This window comes from Papio anubis, chromosome 1 (assembly GCF_008728515.1).
Source record: "Papio anubis isolate 15944 chromosome 1, Panubis1.0, whole genome shotgun sequence".
Taxonomy (NCBI): domain Eukaryota; kingdom Metazoa; phylum Chordata; class Mammalia; order Primates; family Cercopithecidae; genus Papio; species Papio anubis.
Genome location: NC_044976.1, coordinates 122146062 through 122168667, shown reverse-complemented (window position 1 = coordinate 122168667; position 22606 = coordinate 122146062). Strand labels below are relative to the sequence as shown.

The following is a 22606-nucleotide window of genomic DNA, read 5'->3' as shown; positions in this document are numbered from 1 at the left end:
AAGCAATAAAAAGGAAAAACTACTCATATCCCCAACACCACAGATAAATCTCAAAAATACACTCCGGGGGAGCAAAGTGAGACAGAAAAGAATCTGACTGATTTGACTCCATTTATTTGAAGTTCTGGAACAGGCAAAACTATTCTTTAGTGGTAGAAATCAAATCACTTGTTGTCTGGAGGGGAGGGGATAGTACTAAATGCAAAGGGGCACAAAGAAACTTTCTTATGCGTCACGCCTGTAATCCCAGCACTTTGGGAGGCAGAGGCAGGGGGGATCACTTGAGCTCAGGAGTTTGAGACCAGCCTGGGCAACATGGCAAAACCCCCTCTCTACAAAAAATACAAAAAATTAGCTGGGCGTTCTGGCACAGGCCGGTAGTCCAAGGTACTTGGGGGCTGAGGCAGGAAGATTGCTTGTACATGGGAGTCAAGGCTGTAGTGAGCCAAGATCTCACCACCGCTCTCCAGCCTAAGTGACAAAGTAAGACTCTGTCTCAGGGAAAAAAAAAAAAAGTGATGGAACTGTCTATATCTTGACTGGGGTGGTGGTTAAATGGATATATACTTTTGCCAAAACTCAAACTCTATACTTCCTATGTGTGCATTTGACTGTATGTTAATTAAGCCTCAGTAAAGTTTATTTTTAAAAAAATTATTATATAATATCTACATCTATAAGTGTGAAATAGGAGTCCACTACCTGGGTGAAAAGCATAACCCCTATTCTACTTTTAGATTACTCTGAATTTTTTGCTATTGTGAATAATTTTGTTACTGAAGATCTAGTAGATGAATCTGTACCTATCTGCAGCATAAAACTTGCTTAAACAAAATACATGTGTTTTCCTTCACCTCCCATATCTTGTGGAAAATAAGCTAAACTTTGGCTATTTCCAAGTCTTACAAGGTTATTTCATGGAAGCAATGAAAAGAAAATTAAGCCACAGCTAGTTTACCCCTACTTCTGCTTTGGCTTTTTTGTCTTACTCTCCTATAAACAACAGGACACGTATTTCAAACCTAGTATAGTTAAAAACCTCACCAACATGGCCGGGTGCAGTGGCTTATGCCTGTAATCCCAGCACTTTGGGAGGCTGAGGTGAGCAGATCACAAGGTCAGGGGTTCGAGACCAGCCTGGCCAACATGGTGAAATCCTGTCTCTACTAAAAATACAAAAATCAGACGGGGATGGTGGCACATGCCTGTAATCCCAGCTACTTGGGAGGCTGAGGTAGGAGGATCACTTGAAACTGGAAGGCGGAGATTGCAGTGTGCTGAGATTGCACCACTGCACTCCAGCCTGGGCAACAAGAGCAAAACTCCGTCTCAAAAAATAAAAATAAAAAATAAAAAAACCTCTACAACAAATTATAAAGTTAAGTCTGATAAACAACAGCATCTCTCAAGTTTATCAAAGCCATAATGTAAGGGACAAAGTGAAATTCACCAAACACTGCAAAAATACCATTTTAGTGCATTACAAATATAATTCAGATTATTTTTCTTAGGAGGCCTAGATTTCACTTGTTAGATTTTTAAGGGTCAGGCACAATGGCTCACACCTACAATCCCAACACTTTGGAGGGCCGCAGTGGGAGGATCACTTGAGCCCAGGAGTTCGGGACAGCCTGAGCAACATGGTGGGACTCTGGCTCTACCAAAAAAACATTTTAAAAATTAGCTGGACCTGGTGGTGCACACGTATGGTCCCAGCTACCTAAGAGGATCCCTTGAACCCAGGAGGCAGAGGTGGCAGTGAGCTGAGATTGCGCCACTGCACTGCAGCCTGAGTGACAGAGGAGAGACCCTGTCTCGAGGAAAAAAAAAAACGTAAGCATTCAAGATTGTAAAGCATTTTCTTCTGACCAAGTATTTGAAAAATAATTTGTTCAGCCAAATAATATCCAACATCAGAGAAACCTTTAAAGACACTGAAGTACATCAAACATATGGACTATAAACATCTTAAAAATATTTATGAAAACTATACGCAAACATGGAAAAGCTCTTACGTTAAATGCAAAAACGAAGATTACAAACTGTTTACATTTTAGCCCATAAGGCACATTATGTAAAATACAAAAATAGTTGAGTTAGGGTGACTGGAACTATGTTTAAAACTTTAACACAGCTATTATATCATCTTCTCAATTATACAGAGCTTTATAAATGAACTCCCTACCTTCTCCACAACATATCTTCTTGAAAATTAGGAGATCTCTGAAGTTGAAGGAAAAGAGACCCCTGCCACATGAGAAGAGACACATTTCCTTTGACTTTTCACTGGGTCACTGCTTACTTGTTCAGTACAACTGTACTAGAAACTACATTGTAAAGACAAGGAACTACTCTACCAAAATGTAAAGGTCTGTCCTTTCTAATTTTTGCAGTTAAATCATCTGACTGGTTCAGTTTGTCTCCTTTTCATTTAACTCTGCCTCTTTGCTATTTTACTTAGGCAAACAAGTTGAAGAATATTCTTCTTGACTAATTATATAAGCAATCATACCATACTTTGCCCTTAAATTGAGATATGAGATTTAGACATGTGTAAGCAATGAATGCAACCAAAATAGGTGAAGCTTGAACAGATCTAAACAAAATTTCCATTCTGGATCACTAAATATCAAAGACATTTGGAATGTTGTTTTAGAAATAATAATATTTTGCACCTCACATCTTAGAACTTCTTATTTATTGATGGATGATAAAAGCCTAACAACAGAAAGTAAATGGCCAAAGTTTTCCAAAATGCTTGCATTTTCTAATAAATAGCAAAATCTGGTCAACACCTTTTAAAATAAAAAATTATCTTATTTTTAATATCAACTTTTATCATCTAGAATATGAGATGATGGTTTCATAAACACGCAAAACCCTTTGGAAAGCAATTTCACTGACAATATGCATCTAAAGATATAAAAATGCTCATAATATTTTAACTAATAATTGTATTACTGAGAATTTATGCTAAAGCAATGACCAAAATATGAGTGTCATAAGGGCAAAAATTTTACAATGGTATGCAGAACACTCTCAAGCATTTCATGTAAGAATAAATAATCCCAAACACAAAAAAGTTTTTTTTTTAATCTCGCTCTGTCGCCCAGGCTGGAGTACAGTGGCACGTCTCGGCTCACTACAACCTCCGCCTCCTGGGTTCAAGTGATTCTCCTGCCTCAGCCTCCTGAGTAGCTGGGATTACAGGTGCACGCCACCACGCCCAGCTAATTTTTGTATTTTCAGTAGAGACAGGGCTTCACCACGTTGGTCAGGCTGGCCTCGAACTGCTGACCTTGTGATCCACCCACCTCAGCCTCCCAAAGTGCTGGGATTACAGGTGTGAGCCACCATACCCAGCCTGTTGTTTTTTAAGTAATTTTTTATTTTACATTTTTTATATTAAAAAAAAATAAAACAAGTCGGGCATGGTGGCTCATGCCTGTAATCCCAGTACTTTGGGAGGCGAAGGCAGGTGGATCACAAGGTCAGGAGTTCAAGACCAGCCTGGCCAATAATTTGGTGAAACCCCATCTCTACTAAAAATACAAAAAAAAAAAAAAATTAGCTGGGCATGGCAGCAGGCACCCGTAGTCCCAGCTACCTGGGAGGCTGAGGCAGGAGAATCGCTTGAACCCAGGAGGCAGAGGTTGCAGTGATCTGAGATTGTGCCACTGCACTCCAGCCTACGTGACGGAGCAAGGCTCCATCTCACACACACACACACACAAAAAAAGGAAACAGTGGCCGGGCACAGTGGCTCAGGCCTGTAACCCCAGCACTTTGGGAGGTTAAGGCAGGTAGATCACCTGAGGTCAGGAGTTTGAGGCCAGCCTGGCCAACATGGTGAAACCCTGTCTCTACCAAAAATACAAAAAATTAGCCAGGCGTGCTGCCACGCCCATGCAGTCCCAGCTACTCAGGAGGCTGAGGCAGGAGAATCGCTTGAACCCAGGAAATGGAGGCTGCAGTGAGCCGAGATTGCCCACTGCACTACAGCCTGGGCAACAGAGTGAGACTCTGTCTCGAAAAAAAAAAAATTATATTTTTTTATTATATATACACACATATATACATATATACACATATGTATAGATACGTATATACATATATAGATACATATATGTATAGATACGTATAGATACATATATAGATACATATATGTATAAATATGTATCATACATATATAGACTGTATATGTATATGTGTATATATGTATGTGTATATATGTATATATGTGTATGTATATATATATAGAACACTTCAAGAATTCACGTGTGATCCTTCCACAGAGGCCATGCTAATCTTCTCTGTATCATTATAATTTTACTATATGGGCTGCTGAAGCAAGCACCTAAACACAAAAAAGCTAGGCACAAACATATCCATTATTACTTAGGTTGTTTCCAAATTTGTTTTTATAAAAAGTCAATAGGAGGATGAAAATCCAAGAAAATTGTAGTACAATAATTTAATAAACTAGAAAGCAATCATGTAAAACTGTAAACATGAAGAACAAAATAATTTAGAAATGTTTGCGCCAACACATCTAAAAGTGGATTACAAAAATACAAATCTACAAAACTTCTAAAAGACAACATAGGAGAAAATCTATGGGGTTGGCAATGAGATCTCAGCTACAACACCAAAAAGCATGATCCATGAAGGAAAAAAATTGCTAAGTTGAACTTTATTGAAATTAAAAACTTCTGCTCTGCAAGAGACACTGTAAAGAGAATGAAAAAACAAAACAGACTAGGAGAAAATATTTGCAAAACACATATCTGATAAAAGACTTGCATCCAAAATATACAAAGAGCTATTAAAACTCAACAATAAGAAAACAAACAACCCAATTTAAAAATGGGCAAAATATCTGGACAGATACCTCACCAAAGAAGATATACAGATGGCAAATAAGCAAATAAGATGCTCAATATCATTCATCATCAGGGAATTGCAAATGAAAACAAGATACCACTACACACCTATTAGAATGCCTAAAATCAAAAAAACTGATAATACCAAATACCAAATGCTGGTGAGAACGTGGAGCAACAGCAATCCTCATTCACTGCCGGTGGGAATACAAAATGATACAGTCACTTTGGAAGACAGTTTGGCAACTTTTTACAGTCTTACCATAAGATCCAGCAATCACATTCCCAGGTATTTACCCAACTGAGTTGAAAACTTACATCTACACAAAAACTAGCACATAAATAAATGTTTATAGCAGCTTTATTAATAATTGCCAAAAACCTGTAAGTAACCAAGATGTCCTTCAATAGATGAATAAACAATCTGTGGAACAGCCACACAGTTGAGTATTATGCCTCTAAAAGAAGAAATGAGCTACTAAGCCATGAAAAGGTCGGACACAGTGGCTCACGCCTGTATTCCCAGCACTTTGGGAGGCCAAGATGGGCGTTTCACCTGAGGTCAGGAGTTTGAGACCAGCCTGGCCAATACGGTGAAACCCCATCACTACTAAAAATACAAAAATTAGGTGGGCATGGTGGCGGGCACCTGTAATCCCAGCTACTCAAGAGGCTGAGGCAGAAGAACTGCTTGAACCCAGGAGGTGTAGGTTACAGTGAGCCAAGATTGCACCACTGCATTCCAGCCTAGGCAACAGAGTGAGACTCCATCTAAAAAAAAAACAAAAAAAAAAAACAGTCATGAAAAGACACATAGGAACCTTAAGTCCATGTTGCTAAGGGAAAGAAGCCAGTCTGAAAGGCTACTATATATGTATGATTCCAATTATATGACATTCCAGAAAAGGCAAAGATCAGTGGTTACCAGGGGCCTGTGGAGAAGACAAGGATGAATTAGTGAAGCACAGGGAATTTTCAGGGTAGTGAAATTATTCTGTATGATACTGTAATGGTGCATATATGACATAATGAATTTGTCAAAATATACAGAACTTTATAGAACAAAGAGTGAACCTTGGCCAGGGGCAGTGGCTTACATCTGTAACCCTAGCACTTTGGGAAGCCAGAGCGGGTGGACTGCTTGAGCCCAGGAGTTCGAGACCAGCCTGGGCATCATGGTGAAACCCCATTAAAAAAAAGAAAAAGAGTGAACCTTAATATATGCAAATATTTTAAAAATCAGTTAGGAGGTTGGAAGAATCCCAGACTGTGACAAGAGAACCTAACTGTACTTCAAAGGTATTTTTAAAAACCTCACTCAAGTGAGTGGAGGAAAAGTTATGGATCTAAGTGACTGAAAATGAAAAGAGTCTATAAAACTAAAGGCAAAAGGGACTACCAACAAGTACTGTAGTTTAGTCAATAAAGTTGTTTTCCACGAGGGTACTCGTTAACAATTCTGATACTGCAAACAAGCTTACTGGAATTGAACAATTAAGTAAATGGGTGGCAGATGGGAGAAGCCCAGTTTCTCACTGTGGGAATGGAAATTGACAGAAGATCGGCAAGGGGAGGAGGCTAGAATAATACATGTGGTAATGCAGCAGAGATGGAGAATCAGAACTCATGTTTAATTTAATATAATACAGAGGGTTACAGAGAGAAGTATTTATAGATATGTATATACACAAGAGTTAATATACACACATAAATTTCTTTGCTGTCAGCCAAAATGGCCTAAAAAAAACCACACCCTAATGCCCAGAATGCCCAGATCTTGGTCTGTAAAACCAATAAAGGAACCAGGGACCTTTAAATAAATGGCTGATTCTAGGACTACAGCAGGAAATATACAAGATGAGCCTGGAGTACTTTACAGTATTAGAAAACAAAACAAAAACTATCTTGCCTCTCTTCAGTCATGATTTAGTGTAACCGCTGTCCAGCCTTAGCAACTGCCTAAATACAAGTGAGCAGAAAACAACCACCTCAAAGTTATAGGGTCCCAAAATTTCAATCAATTTCAGTTTTCTCTTCTTGATTTTATTTTTATTTATTTATTTGTTGAGACGGAGTCTTGCTCTGTCACCCAGGCTAGAGTGCAGTGGTGTGATCTCGGCTTACTGCAACCTCCACCTCCCAAGTTCAAGTGGTTCTCCTGCCTCAGCATCCCAAGTAAATGAGACTACAGGTGCACACCACCATGCGCAGCTAATTTTTGTATTTTCAGTAGAGACGGGGTTTCACCATGTTGGCCAGGATGGTCTTGATCTCTTGAATCTCATGATAAAACAGTATTCTCTTCTTGATTTTTAAAACCATTATCATAAAACATTCTTTTAATGCAATAATTCTGACAAATTATTCTTTGTTAGTAAAAGACAATGTAAAAGACAATATAAAAGACAATATAAAAGTGTCTTGGCTCAAAATAAGACCAAAAATAAAAACAAACCAAAAAAACCTTCATTTAATTCTAATTAGGTCTCATCTTTGGCAAATATTGGGGAAAACAAACAAACAAAAAAAATGTTAATTACATACAGACCAAATTGAACAAATTTCTGGGATTCTATGGAGAGAGCCTTACTTCTCAAATCCTTTGGCACCTTTTTTAAGTATGAAAAGTAAGATTCAGTCTTTTTTATTTTATTTTTTTTGAGACAGAGTCTCGCTCTGTCACCCAGGCTGGAATACAGTGACGCGATCTCGGCTCACTGCAAGCTCCGCCTCCAGGGTTCACACCATTCTCCTGTCTCAGCCTCCAGAGTAGCTGGGATTACAGGTGCCCGCCAGCACCCCAGATAATTTTTAGTATTTTTAGTAGAGACAGGGTTTCACTGTGTTTGCCAGGATGGTCTCAATCTCCTGACCTTATGATCCGCCCGCCTCGGCCTCCCAAAGTGCTGGGATTACAGGCGTGAGCCACTGCGTCCAGCCCAATCTTTTTTTTTTTTTTTTTTTTGAGACACAGTCTCACTCTGTTGCCCAAGCTCTGGAGTACAGTGGCCTGATCTCAGCTCACTACAACCTCTGCCTCCCAGGCTCAAGCAATTCTCCTGCCTCAGCCTCCCGAGCAGGAGGGATTACAGGTGTGTGCCACCTCACCCAGCTTTTTTTTTTTTTTTTGACAGAGTCTCACTCTGTTGCCCAGGATGGAGTGCACTGGTGTGGTCTTGACTCACTGCAACTTCCACCGCCCAGGTTCAAATGATTCTCCAGCTAATTTTTGTGTTTTTAGTAGAGACAGGAGTTTCACCATGTTGGTCAGGCTGGTCTTCAACTCATGACCTCTAGTGGTCTGTCCCTTTAGCCTCCCAAAGCGCTCAGATTACAGGCATGAGCCACTGTGCCTGGCCAAATTCAACCTTTATACCAATATTTTTTATTTATCTTTTTTTTTTTTTTTTTTTTTTTCTGAGATGGAGTCTCGCTCTGTCGCCCAGGCTGGAGTGCAGTGGCCGGATCTCAGCTCACTGCAAGCTCCGCCTCCTGGGTTCAAGCGATTCTCCTGCCTCAGCCTCCCAAGTAGTTAGGATTACAGGTGCCCGCCACCACACCTGACTAATTTTTGTATTTTTAGTGAAAACAAGGTTTCACCATGTTGGCCAGGCTGGTCTCAAACCCCTGACCTCAAGTGATCTGCCCCTTTGGCCTCCCAAAGTACTGGGATTACAGACATGAGACACAGCACCCAGCCTATACCAGTATTTTTAAAGCACCTACGTTCAAAAATTTAACACTGGGCAAAAGGGCAAATAAAGTTTGCCCCTGGCAAAGTTGAGAAACTGAGAAATATGTTAATTGGCATCTGGTCTTCCCAAAAAGGAAAAGAAAGAATAAACAACTTGTCAAACAAGCTGCTTACCATCACTGGGTCTTTTTACCTTTGACTGGGTGTTCTAGTTACAAAGAATGCTGCCTGAGGCAGAAAAAGTACAAATAAGACTCATCTGTTCTTCAACCTTAGTATCTCCAGCCAGAAGTAACACGAGTTTATTACTGGGGACGAAAGAATTATAGAGTCCTCAAACCTTCTAACTCCAAGGCAGTCAGTATACAAATATAATCAGGTAGATTTATTTCTAAATAAATGAATCATATTTGTCATTCAGAGAAAAAAAGTATAATAAGGCTTAAGGATTTAAGATATTTAAAAAATAAATATAAAAATATAATCAAGCTGACCGGGCATGGTGGCTCATGCCTGTAATCCCAGCACATTGGGAAGCCGAGGCCGGTGGATCACCTGAGGTCAGGAATTTGAGACCAACCTGATCAATATGGTGAAACTCCATCTCTATTAAAAATACAAAAATTAGCCGGGCGTGGTGGCAGATGCCTATAGTCCCTGCTACTCAAGAGGCTGAGACAAGAGAATTGCTCGAACCCAGAAGGTGGAGGTTGCAATGAGCTGAGATTGTGCCACTGCATTCCAGCCTGGGCGACAGAGTAAGACTCTGTCTCAAAAAAAAAAAAAAAAAAAATCAAGCTATTCAGAAAAAAAAAAAAGCTCATTTGTTACCTGATTATTACCTGTAAAGCCAATGTAACCACTTGTCACCAAGAATAAAAACAAACTTGTCCATTTCCCTCTTAGTAGAATACAAAATTCCAGTCAGAATCTTAGGCCAGGTGAGGTAGCTCACTCCTGTAATCCCAACACTTTGGGAGGCCAAGGCGGGAGGATGGCTTGAGCCCAGGAGTTTGAGACCAGCCTTGGGAACATAGCAAGACCCTAACTTTACAAAAAAAATTTTAAAAATTAGCTGTGCATGGTGGCACACGCCCACAGTCCCAGTTACTCAGGAGGCTGAAGCAGAAGGATCACTTGAGCCCAGGAGATCAACAACTGCAGTGAGTTATGATTGTGCCACTGCACACCAGCGTGGGCGAAAAAGTGATACCTTGTCTCTGAAATAAATAAATAAATAAATAATTTTTTAAAAAATGTAAGCACAATGTCTTTATCATATGTGAGAGGCTAAAGAATTACCAGTGAGGTCTTAAAGTAAGTTCTGATGCTCCAAAAATATACAACACTGATTTATTTTGTCTGGATAGGATTTTTTTTTCATTTTTATCTTTAAAAACTTGATCAGTACAGAGCAACCCTACAGTTCTATCCTATCATAGGGTCGACATGACAATGGGTTACTTCTTTGTACTGGAGGACAATAAATGTTAGAAATGGGAAAGGGTCAGGCGCGGTGGCTCACGCTTATAATCCCAGCACTTTGGGAGGCCGAGGCAGGAGGATCATTTGAATCCACAAGTTCAAAACCAGTCAGGGCAACAAAGTAGGACCCTGTCTCTACAAAAATAAAAATAAAAATTAGGTTGGGAGTGGTGGCTTATGCCTGTAATCTCAGCATTTTGGGAAGCCAAGGCGGGTGGATCACTGAGGTCAGGAATTCGAGATCAGACTGGCCAACATAGTGAAACCCCGTCTCTATTAAAAAATACAAAATGGGCTGGGCATGGTGGCTCACGCCTGTAATCCCAGCACTTTGGGAGGCCAAGATGGGTGGATCACGAGGTCAGAAGATCGAGACCATCCTGGCTAACAAGGTGAAACCCCGTCTCTACTAAAAATACAAAAAATTAGCCAAGTGTGATGGCATGCACCTGTAGTCCCAAATACTCGGGAGGCTAAGGCAGGAGAATCACTTGAACTCAGGAGGCAGAGGTTGCAATGAGCCAAAATCGTGCCACTGCACTCCAGTCTGGGCGACAGCGAGACTCCATCTAAAAAAAAATACATATATATATATATATATAAGGCAGGTATGGTAGCATGCGCCTGTAATCCTAGCTACTTAGGAGGCTGAGGCAGGATAATTGCTTGGACCTGGGAGGTGGAGGTTGCAGTGAGCTGAGATCATACCACTGCACTCCAGCCTGGGTGACAGGGCAAGACTCTGTTTCAAAAAAAATAAGTAAATAAAATAAACAAATAATATAAACATTAGCCAGGTGTAGTAGCACGTGCAAGTCGTCCCAGCTACTTGGGAGGCTGAGGTGGGAGAATCCCTTGAGTCCAGGAGGTCCTAGCTTCAGTGAGCTGTGATTGCACCACTACACTCTAGCCTGGGCAAGAAAAATAAATTAAATTTAAATTTAAAAAAAAAGTAAAGGGAAAGAAAGTTGCTAATAGCCATGATGATTTTCCTAAAGTAACTCATTTTCCTCCTACACATTTCTGAGGACCCCCCCACTCAGTTGTTCACCACCAAAACACAACTAGTCCTAAATAATTTCCCAACACCAACTCAGTGTTTGAGAGCTGCTACATTTTGAATCATTGTCAACATGACCAATTTAAATGCTACCCTCAAGTGATTTTAACTTGGTATACTGACCACAGTGAAAGTTAATTAAAGAATAAAATATACTTGTTTTATCAATAACCTTGGTTTGCAAGTCAGGTAAATCATCAAAGGAAAAAAAATCTTGATTTTTTTGAAGTTCTATTTCACTACTAATTCTGAATTACTACATAATGTAATTAAAAGCATGATTCCTCATGTCATCTGGTAAATTTGTTCTGGGGCTGCAACCTGCATTCTGAATCTCAACCACCCATTTCCTGTACATTCAATTAATCCCAAGTGGTCCTGTACATGAATGTGAATAGATAGTATAATCTATCATGACAACTGAAAAAAACAGCTGAAATACCTTCATTTATGAAAGACAGTCTTTACAAATTAGCAACGAGATAAACTTTTGAAGGGATGACCCTTTGACGATCAAATACCATCTTTTAATCCCAGTTAAATTTGAGCAATTTCTTTTGGAAATGAGAAACACGGACTACAGTTTCTGTAAGTCTGTAGTCCATTCCAACATATTCAAAGAGAAGAAAGGTACAGTCGGACCTTTTCCAATTCAGGAATATAAAAGATAACTGGGTAGGACAGGGAAATCTAAAATAATCTACTAGCACATAACTCACAAAGGAAACTTCAGTGTCACATTTCCTTGATACAAAACATGAGGTAGAGAGAACAAAACTCATTGCTGTTTCCAAGTAAAGACAGAGGCAAGAACAAATGTTCTAGATGATTAAACTGACCAGCAAAAGAAGTAGAAAAAGTTTCCAAAATTTTCAGAGGCCATCGTGTTTTCCAAGATCTCCAAATATTCATTTAATCAATCTCCTAATTTTTAAAACATAATATATAAATATAAATAAAAGTAGATAGACAAATAGATATAAAAGTACTGTGGTATTTATGGGGGGAAGAGACAACCTTCCTAGTTAATAATCTTATTGAAAGTTCTGTGAGAGTATTCAGCCTCTTGAAAGCAGCTGGGAGAGCATGCACCAGAGCAGCTGACTCTCTGCAGATTGCCTGTACTTTTCCAGAGGGAAGTAAGCTAATTCCTTGTGGATCAAGTCCGTAGAAAACATAGGCCAATCATTCTGGTCTTGCTCTGAGGTTTGACACAAGAATCTAAAAAGTTTCAGATAGCTTAAGCAAAAACAGACCATTTCTTAAAAGATGTTTTCATATCAATGGAAGTTCACTGAGGAAGTACACATAAGAGTACTCAAATACAACTCCTTATTCAGCAACTCAATACCTTACGGAGACGCACATTTCCTCAACTATTGTGAGAACCTTATTTAGTTGGCAGGGAGCAATAAATAATAAACAAGAGACTACACACATACTACCTAGCATTTGACTAATGTCATATCACAAAATTTAACCTGGAGTACTAATATTATGAAAGAAAGCAAAAATTCACTTTGTGGTCACCACCAAGTCTTAAACTTATTTGAAGGAGCTTCACAGGAATTTTCATTTTGAAGGGAGATATTAAGTGTAAACTTTAGTACCACATTAATTCCCCGTCTTCAGTCCCCTCAGCTCCAACATGCTGTATGCCAAAATAAAAGATTTAAATTAAAAGAAACATCTTTGGCCGGGTGCAGTGGCTCATGCCTGTAATACTTTGGGAGGCCGAGGTGGGTGAATCATGAGGTCAGGAGTTCAAGACCAGTCTGGCCAGCATGGTGAAACCCGGTCTCTACTAAAAATACAAAAAATCAGCCAGGCATGGTGGTGCACACCTGTAATCTCAGTTACTCAGGAGGCTAAGGCAGGAGAATTGCTTGAACCTGGGAGGCTAAGGTTGCAGTGAGCCGAGATAGTGCCACTGCTCTCCAGCCTGGGCAACAGAGCAAGACTCCGTCTCAAAAAAAAAAAAAGGCAGCATCTCCAAATCAGAGGAACAGACTTGGAACTTGGAGGAAAGTACAGCTAGAATAGAACAGGCCTGTAGCACACAAGGATGACAGTTATCAACTGTAAATACAACAGTAAGTATAGTCATTTAAAACATAAGAGAGAGAGAGGATAACTGAGAAGCCGGATTCGATCGTGAAATAAAATACATACACAAGTTAAAGACAACCAGCTCCTCACCAGCTGTTCCCAGTTCTGGGTGTCAGAGCTTAGTTGTTCTTAGTTCCCTTCTTTATATAGTACAAGACAGTCCAAAAGACTAGATGCTCTGAAATTATTCTAATTCTAATAGTGATTTTCCTCTTTCACCTGGGAAAAGTTATTCAACCTCTTCTGGTAAATAATTATATAAAACTAAATTCACAGTAAGTTCTGGGTATTAATGCACACACAGCTATATTCTGAGCTCATAAAGAGAAAAAAATCCAAACTTCTTGGGATTACATTCAAAGTCATCTTTTTTAAATCTTACTGCAACCTTCCTTTCCAGTTTCTATTACCACAAATGTCTACAGACAAACAGCAACTTCAAGCCCCTTGCTAGCCTAAGAGCTGTTCACATTTTCCCCTCTTTGGTCACAGTTTTCCTCAACCTATAAAATCTTTGCCCCTTCTCTGAAGTTTTATTTGTTCTTCAATCAAGTTTAAAAGCCTTATATGAGCGGTCTCCCTGCCAGTCTTCTCAGGCATATTCACTCCTTCCTCTATACTTCGATTGTGCATTTTCATTTATCTCTATTACTTCGTCTAGCTTTACACACAGTAAATTGTTTACCTTCCCTACTGCAGTGTAAGCTTCTCAAAGGCAGGGATGCAGAGACCCTGTGACTCATACAAGCCAAGCAGTACTTTATATACAGTGTGTGCTTACTTGTGGAACCAGACTGAGTACGAAGTAATATTTAGCAGGCCGATATCAGGAAAAGTGATGCTCTAAATTACTGTTTTTCAGACAGTGGATCACAACCTAATGAGTTGTGAAATTAATATACCAGGCCACTACCAGCACTCAAAAAAACAAACAAACTCAAAATACGAACAAACTAAAAAATACCAGAGTGGGCCTGGCACGGTGGCTCACACCTGTAATCCCAGCACTTTGGGAGGCCGAGGCAAGTGGATCACTTCAGCCCAGGAATCTCAGACCAGCCTGGGCAACATGGTGAAACCCTGTTTCTACAAAAAATACAAAAAATTAGCTGGGCATGGTGGCATGTGCCTATGGTCCCAGTTTTCTGGGAAGCTAAGGTGGGAGGAAAAAAGAAACCAAAAAAAAAAACTGTATTTACTGGTATCATGCACTCTGGTGTTTGGTTTTGTTTTAGAGACAGGGTCTCACTCTGTCTCCCAGGCTTGAGTTCAGTGATGTGATCATGACTCATTGCAGCCTCAACATGCCAGGCTCAAGCAATCCTCCCACCTCAGCCTCCTGAGAAGCTGGGACTATAGGCACATGTCACCACATGTGGCTAACTTTTGTATTTTTGGCAAAGATGAGGTTTCACCATGTTGCCCAGGCCAGTTTCAAACTCCTGAGCTCAAGTGATCTGCCCACCTCGGCTTCCCAAAATGCTGGGATTACAGGCGTGAGCCACCGTGCCTGGTCTGTAAATATAATTTTTGTGAAGCTTATTTCAGGTGTGTTTTTTTGTTTTTTTGGTGTTTTTTTTTTTTCATATATATTGGGCTGTAATGTAAAATGTATCTCTTACTATGAGTTGCAATGTTTTAAAAGATATTTTAAAACTGCCTAAAATTTTTTTCCAAATGTGGGCTGAACTGTACCAACCCATCCATGGGCTCTTACTGGATTGCCCAAGAAACACAGAAAACACCTATATTATAGCTGAGGTGGAAGAAAAGAATGAACTTAACTGGCTCTAACCTAAACTACCACAATATCCTTTTGTCAGCAATGCCATCATCTAATGAATGAACTTGCCACAGATTATGCTCAAAAAGCACTTTCCAGTGATCATAAATTGTTAAGTGTCTGCTTGTCAATTAAGTCTCTTTGCTTATCTACAAGGTCATAAGAATTATTCCCAATGGGACTTACCTTGAAAAATAATTATCCTTGAGAGTATGGTAACAGGTCCTCATCTGAAATAAACTGGTCAGTGGTGGATGGAAAGAGAACTGTTCTTCACAATAATTTAAAAGACCCAGACAAATCGTTACGCTACTAATAAAATATATTTTCCTGGTTACAGCAATCTGTGGAAGTGATTTCTGAGGGGAAGGTAATGCTATTTTCAAATTCAGTTTTATTTGTTTGCAACCTCAACTACCTGTGAAATTAAAAGGAATTTAAAAATGATTGTTCTGCTGTCTTCACTGATAACCAACAGGGTAAAGATAGCAAAAATAAAGGCAAAGAATGCCTGCTTTAGTCCCCTGTCTCTCTTCCAATTTAACAATGGGTAATAGTGGGTAAATAAAGATATAAAATAGTTACAGTTCACAATAGTAGAACCAAAGTTCAACCGCTATTGAAGTTTATATGAATGTAACTGAATTCTAAGTTATTAGCAAGGTGCTCAAGCCTGTAATGCCAGCAGTTTAGGAGGCCAAAGTGGGCAGATCACTTGAGGCCAGGGGTTCAAGACCACACTGGGCAAAATGGCAACCCCATCTCTACAAAAAAAAAAAAAGTACGAAAAAATTAGCTAGGTGTGGTAGTGCATGCCTGCAGTCCCAGCTACTCGGAAGGCTGAGGTGGGAGGATCACTTGAGCCCAGAATTCAAGTACAGCCTGGGCAACATAGTGAGACTCCTATCTCTTTAAAAGAAAAAAAAAAAAGCTGTAAAAAGAGAGAAAATAGTCAAGATCTAGAATCCAAAGATCTGGATTTAATTCTGGTTGCCATTCATTGGTACAACACTCAGTTTCCATTTCCTCTCTTATAAAATAGGGATAATACTCATATATTCATTTGGCAAGTATTTTTTTTTTGTTTTTTTTTTTTACTTTTTTTTTTTGAGACGGAGTCTCGCTCTGTCGCCCAGGCTGGAGTGCAGTGGCACGATCTTGGCTCACTGCAAGCTCCACCTCCCAGGTTCACGCCATTCTCCTGCCTCAGCCTCCCAAGAAGCTAGGACTACAGGTGCCCACCACCACACCCGGCTACTTTTTTTGTATTTTTAGTAGAGACAGGGTTTCACCGTGTTCGCCAGGATTGTCTCGATCTCCTGACCTCATGATCCACCTGCCTCAGCCTCCCAAAGTGCTGGGATTACAGGCGTGAGCCACCGCGCCCGGCCTTGGCAAATATTTATTGAAGAATACTTTCTGTGTGCCACCAGACATTTGGCTAGGGATACAACAAATACATAGTATTTGATGTTGTCCCTGCCCTTGATGAGCTTATAATCTTTCTACCTCACAGGGCTGTGTGAAGATCAGAGGTAAAAACACTACAAACTGGCTGGGTGCGGTGGCTCATGCCTGTAATCCCAGCACTTTGGGAGGCGGAGGTGGGCTGATCACCTGAGGTCGGGAGTTCGAGACCAGCCTGGCCTGACCAACATGGAGAAACCCCATCTCTACTAAAAATACAAAAATTTCATGGGTGTGGTAGCACATGCCTGTAATCCAAGCTACTTGGGAGGCTGAGGCAAGGGAATCTCTTGAACCTGGGAGGCGAAGGTTGCAGTGAGCCGAGACTGTGCCACTGCACTCCAACCTGGGCAACAAGAGTGAAACTCTGTCTCTAAATAAATAAATAAATAAAACTACAAACTATAACACACTATACACACTGCAAAGCAGTAAAATGACTATTATAACTATTAATATTAACTTGCTCTACCTCTTAACCATCCATCTTTATTTCAAGAGCTTAGCAAGATCCAATAAATAAAGTATAGATGATCAGACAGAACAGTTAGTATTAAACTGGTTTTCCACTTAGGTTGGAATTTGAGAGCCGAACAATTCACTATTTGTTGGTATAGCCTTAGCTCATTACTCTCGATATAATCATGAAAATAAAATGAACTGATTATCCAAGGCCTACAACCTACTGCACCACCCTGGGCATGTAACTGGGTATGTGGGTTGCATTACCCATACCTGGCAAAGGAGTAAAAAAATAAAGATTTCTAGGCCCTATGAAAGATCTACTGAACCATAACCCTTAAAAGGTGAGCCTGAGAATCTGTACTTTTGATAAGCACACCCAAGTGCTTCTTATGTACCCTAAAGCCTGAGAACCGCTGCCATAAAAATTTCCTTTGATCAATAACCATGATTTGGTTATTTCAAACATTACCAAAATCTACCTAGAAAGTATCAGCGAAATAGAATTCAGTTACAATTGAGACAGCAGCTCTTGAGACAGTACTTAGTCTGTTACATGACTCACACTTAACTCATAAAAATACTTCTTGTGGCACCAGTCTCTTTATTCATTTTCAGACTCTCACATAAAATGAAGTTAAAAAACTGACTTTCAAAAAACAAATTGATATACACAGTTTTAATTTATCGTATGACTTTAATGAGGGAAAGCTGATGGGTCTATTATCTGGTGGCTATCAAGGAGGAAAGCATATACACTGACTAGCAGAAATATATCATGATTCTGAATGCTTGCAAGCCAATCTTAGTGGTCCATGCTTAAACTAATCCCTCAAAAATACAGACAGTTTTATATCTATATCCACTGCACATGAAAACCTTCCAGCAGCATCTCTCAAGAAATCAATCAAGAGTCCTTGGAACTACTTTAACCTTAAGAAAATTAACCTGAAGTCAAATGTTACTTCACATACTATATAATTAGTGCAAAGACATATTTATTTTGGTTCTGTTTGTTGAAAGCATTCTTTACTCATTAGCCTCCAGGTACATACACATCAAAGGGAAAATACTCAGTATATGTTACACTGGGAAAAATTACAAGGTGGAAACCAGCATTGCTAGTCAAAAAAACTTTCCATCTGCAGTAAAATTTAGAGCCCAGAGGGCTTGTTCATACTGCAGTACTAAGCTCTGTTAGAATCTAGACGTCTAGTTTTGAAAGGAGAAAGGGCAAACTGAACCATATGGGTTCCAATTTAGTTTCAGGACTAAAGATTAGGACAGCCTTGGTAACCCTTTCTTTGTGTTTAAAAGAAACACAAAGAAACTGATGCTCTTACTTGTGTCCAAGTTTGTATGCCCTTAAAAGTTACTCTGTTCTTTCACATCTCTGTCAGTTGTCCAAACAAGTGAATTATAAAAACAATTTGTAAACATAATAGAAGAATCTAAAATAGGGAAAAGTCTTAAATACCAATTACCAAGGTCCAAACGTTCACCTACGACTTGATATAAACTATATCCACACAATGATAATCCACCTATCCCTAATTCTGACCCCACCTGGCTCTTAATCAACATGCAAAGCTTTCCTGGGACAATAGAGGTAAACTTTAAGAACTTGGAGGACAGACAACAGCTCTAAGGAGTACTGCCTAAAAAAATGCTTTAGGAAAATTAGCATCCATCTAACCAAGATCAAGACAAGTAGCAGGCACAGATATCCCTCAAGAACCACATCTATTGCATTGCTGATTTCCCCTCACTTGAAACCCTAAAGAGAAGGCACAGACTATCGAAGAAAGGAAGAAAAGAGAAAGACACTGTATAGTTGAGGTCTCACAGAATGTACCACTAGCTTGGCTTTGGGCTGTAATTATCATTACTTCCCCTATAGTACCAAAGAAGGTTCAGATAATTTGGAAATCAAAATACATATAGTTGGAAGGGTGAGAAACCAATGCCAGGAAGATTGCTGATTACCACAACCTTCCAGAGAGGTCTTCTAGGCAGAGTATTCTTTTCCCCTGCCCACTAAAAGCAACAAAGTTCTCTACTTACCACAAAGGATGTGCCAAAAAGCAATGTTTTTTCTCTAGAAGGCAAAGATTTCCCAGCTTCCTAATCTGGAACTTGAGCCTAAGGCAAGTCTTTCTACCTTTCCTAGGGGATCATCTGAGGTCTCCTTTACAGTTTATATCTAGGCTCTTGGGCAGAAGCCACAATAAAGGCAAGAAGTCGCTAACTATGTATGTTGGGATGTGTGTATCTGTAAAGATAAATCATGTTAACTATAGTCTGCTACAGAATTACTCTTTTTTGTTTAGTTCCTTTAGATCCTGTGAAGAGTAAATAATTTAGAACTTTATCATAAATTCGTAATTGTAAATGCTTTAGCTTTAAATTTAAAAATAAGAAGCTGAGTCCAAAGTTAACTTTCAAAGGCAAAGGAAAATGACAATTCCAAGACCTTCTATTGGAAGAAAACATCAGCCACAAATTTTGAGTTATCTATAAAGAAAATAATTAAGTGCCCAAGTATAAGAAATCTGAAAGTCATTATTGTAATCCCAGCACTTTGGGAGGCCGAGGCGGGCGGATCACCTGAGGTCAGGAGTTTGAGACCAGCCTGGCCAACATGGTGAAACCCCGTCTCTACTAAAAATACAAAATTAGCTGGGCGTGATGGCACATGCCTGTAATCCCAGCTATTCAGGAGGCTGAGGAGGGAGAATAGCTTGAACCTGGGAGGCGGAAGTTGCAGTGAGCCGAGATCGCGCCACTGCACTCCAGCCTGGGCGATGATCGAAACTCCATCTCAAAAAAAAAAAAAAAGTGTATATATATATATATATATATATATATATAGTCAGAGAATACTAGGAATACTAGGAAACAGTACATAGTACATTAATGAAACAGGAAAGCATCTATTTACAGAAAGAACAGAAGAAAGGTATATTGCCTCCAAACACTGGCCTAGGTGAGCAACTATTTTTTTTTTCAATCAGCTCTCCCAGTTTAAAACCAACTATTTCTTGAGGTAGAAGAGATGAGGAAACAGAATGAGTGGACACCATAGAGTAAGAATGTCAAGGATAAGGGTAGATGGCACGAGATGAGTAAGAAGGAATGGACTTCTCTACAAGGCAGATTTTCAAAAGACTATCCCCTTTGCAAACCTACTGTTTTACAAGAGGTAACTGAAGGTTGTGGAAATTACAATTAAAATAAAATTTATAAAAAATGAGAATGATTTCACGTGGGCAAATCGAAACATGGAGGGAGAGAGTAAAAGTGTAAAAAAGGAATGCACAACATATATTCAGTGAGAAGAAACACAGCACTGAAGACTGCTGAGGTGCACGGAGACAATGCGAGCACACACCGCCTGCAAGTCAACCAGCAATCACTATCCGAATTTCAATACAAAGTACAAAAACACAAATGTAACACCTAGATTAGAGTAGTGGAGGAGGTGTGCACAGAGATTGCAAGACAAGGCAGCATCCCGCAAGAGCATGAAGAGATGTGGTGGGGAAGGCGTATGAAGGGGGAGGGACTGCAGCAGGGGAGAGAGGGTGGGCTGCAGCAGCAGAAGGCGCCTTAAAAAAACAGAAGAAAGGAAAAGCAGCCTAGGGGAGAGAAAGACTAGGACAAAGTCAAGTGTGGGATCACAGTAGGACAGAGTAGAAGAGGCAGCAGAGACGGGCATGCCCTAAAAAAGCAGAGCGGTCAAAGACCCAAAAAGGGCTTGAAGTAGTTTGGGAGGAGGAGGAGTGACAAGGGGTCTACCATAAACCTGACTAGAAGGAGGCATGAGTATAGAGCAGGAGTAAAGGCAGGAGGCCAGCGCAGAGATGCTCTCAGAGGGGTGTGCTGATGGAGACACTAGATTCCAAATTAGGGTGTGATACGAGAAACTACAGTGTCAAATCCCACGCCCCCTACCCCAAAGGCATGCAAGGGTCAGAAAGCAAGGTAAACTCTTGGAGTAGAAATACAAAAACATGGGGAGGAAAGGGGCACACGGTGGGATGGAAAAATTTAGGGGCAGCTTAACCATGAGGAGAGGGTAACTAAGGAAAGAAAAAGGAGTGGAGCGGGGAGGGATGCTGTTTCCGGAGGAAAAGTAGGAGCAGACCAGAGTTCCTGCCTACTTGGTCTGGAGGGCAGAAGGGGCAGTCCACGGGGACGGAGGGGAGTGGTGGAGAACGAAATTGCGATGCTGAAGATGAGAACTTGGGGAGGACACGGTACTGGCTGGATCAGAAAACGAAACGCCGTCAGTAAGGAGCAGATGAGGTTCCTTCTGAGCAAGACGAGGGGGAGTGAGGAGCAGAATGCAGCACGCCAAACAGGAAGGCAAAGGGGCGGAGAAGAGCCCAGAGTAATCGGGGCACGGGGTAGAGCACTGGGGGCGCAAGGGCATCAGCTGGAGACGACGGGGTGGGAGACGGGCGTCGCAGAAGCCCCGGGTCGGGTGGGGGGAGGGCAACCCACAAGGAGGGGCCCGGCTGCGGAGGCCTGAGGGGCCGGGGTCGCGAGGCCGGCTCGGAGCTCGGGGGAGGTGCGGCCTGGGGGTGACAAGGGTAGCGGGGAGTGCAGGGGCAGGAGGAGGGGCGCGGGGAGGGTGGGGCGGCGGGCACCCCCGATACTCACACCTCCAGGATGCGGTCCCCCTTGCGCACCCCGGCCCGATCGGCCGCCCCCCCGGGCAGCACGGCGCTCACATGCTGCAGCGGCGCGTACAGCTCCCCGTTGATGCTCCGCAGTTGCCCGCCCTCGCTCACTTGGCCCCGCACGTTGAAGCCGTAGCCGGACTCGGACTTGACGATGCGCACGACCCGCGGGCCGCCGCCTCCCCCGCCGCCGTTCCCGGCGCAGTGGAGCCCAGACCCCCCGCCGCCGCCGCCACCTCCGTTCCTGTGAGGGGCTGAGGGGTGAATCCCTTCCCCGTCCTCGTCCGCCATCTTGCAAGCAGGCGAACCGTACCCCCGCCCCCTACGCCTCCAAGGCCTCGCGGCGCGTGCTCGCCCTGCCCGGCAGCCGCACGACCCCCGACGCGCGCGCCCGATCCGCCGGCCGCGGGACCGACTCGGTCAACGAGCTGCTGGTGGTGGGTGAAGAGGAGGCAGGGGGCGGGGGAAAAGCGGACAATTGGGCACCGTGGGGCCTCCTGGGAGATGTAGTTTATGGGCGGTGGGGGCGGGGAGCGGTCTGGGCCCGGGCCTGAGCCGAGGTTGTAAGACGCAGTTCGGAGGCAAGGCCTGCCGGGAGTTGTAGTTTATCTTTTATGCTGGGTTAGGAGTTTGATCTATTGGGTGAGGAGAGTATAACCCAGCACCGAGCGTGGTAAAATGATTCAGTTCTTGATGCGGACCAAGTTTCCCCCCCCCTTTCATTTCATAACCTCTAAAAAACAATAATGTTAGAATAACTTAACGTTTATGATTCAACAGAGTCTTAAATTATATCAAATCATTTTTTTGCACAGTAACTTATATGTTGACCAGGGCCCAACAACCTGTAAGGCAACCTGATTACGATTAGCTTCCGTATTTTACGTTATTAGGAAACAAAGAGTGCTAAGAGTCATCCAGCTACTAAGTATCCGGAACTAAGGCCCAGTTATTGTGCAACTTTCTTGTCCTGTATTG

The 22606-nt window shown here is 41.4% G+C and overlaps 1 protein-coding gene and 1 non-coding gene across 7 annotated transcripts in view; both read right to left on the bottom strand.

Moving 5' to 3' along the window:
- SNX27 (sorting nexin 27) overlaps positions 1-22102 on the bottom strand; it is an 87310-nt gene extending 65208 nt beyond the window's left edge. For 4 of the 6 annotated variants that reach the window (XR_002519087.2, XM_031661598.1, XM_009181097.3 and 1 more), the window contains exon 1: positions 21609-22102. Coding sequence is in view for 5 of the 6 variants with exons in the window: in XM_031661598.1 (XP_031517458.1) it covers positions 21609-21919 (311 nt within the window). In the remaining variant the exon portion in view is untranslated. The remainder of the gene's footprint in view (positions 1-21608) is intronic. The other 2 variants (NM_001168957.1, XM_009181103.4) reach the window with 2 other exon arrangements.
- Positions 4251-4357, bottom strand: LOC116272006. The gene has a single exon (XR_004180736.1). It is a non-coding gene; the product is annotated as a U6 spliceosomal RNA (small nuclear RNA).
- Positions 22103-22606: the final 504 nt, after the last annotated feature.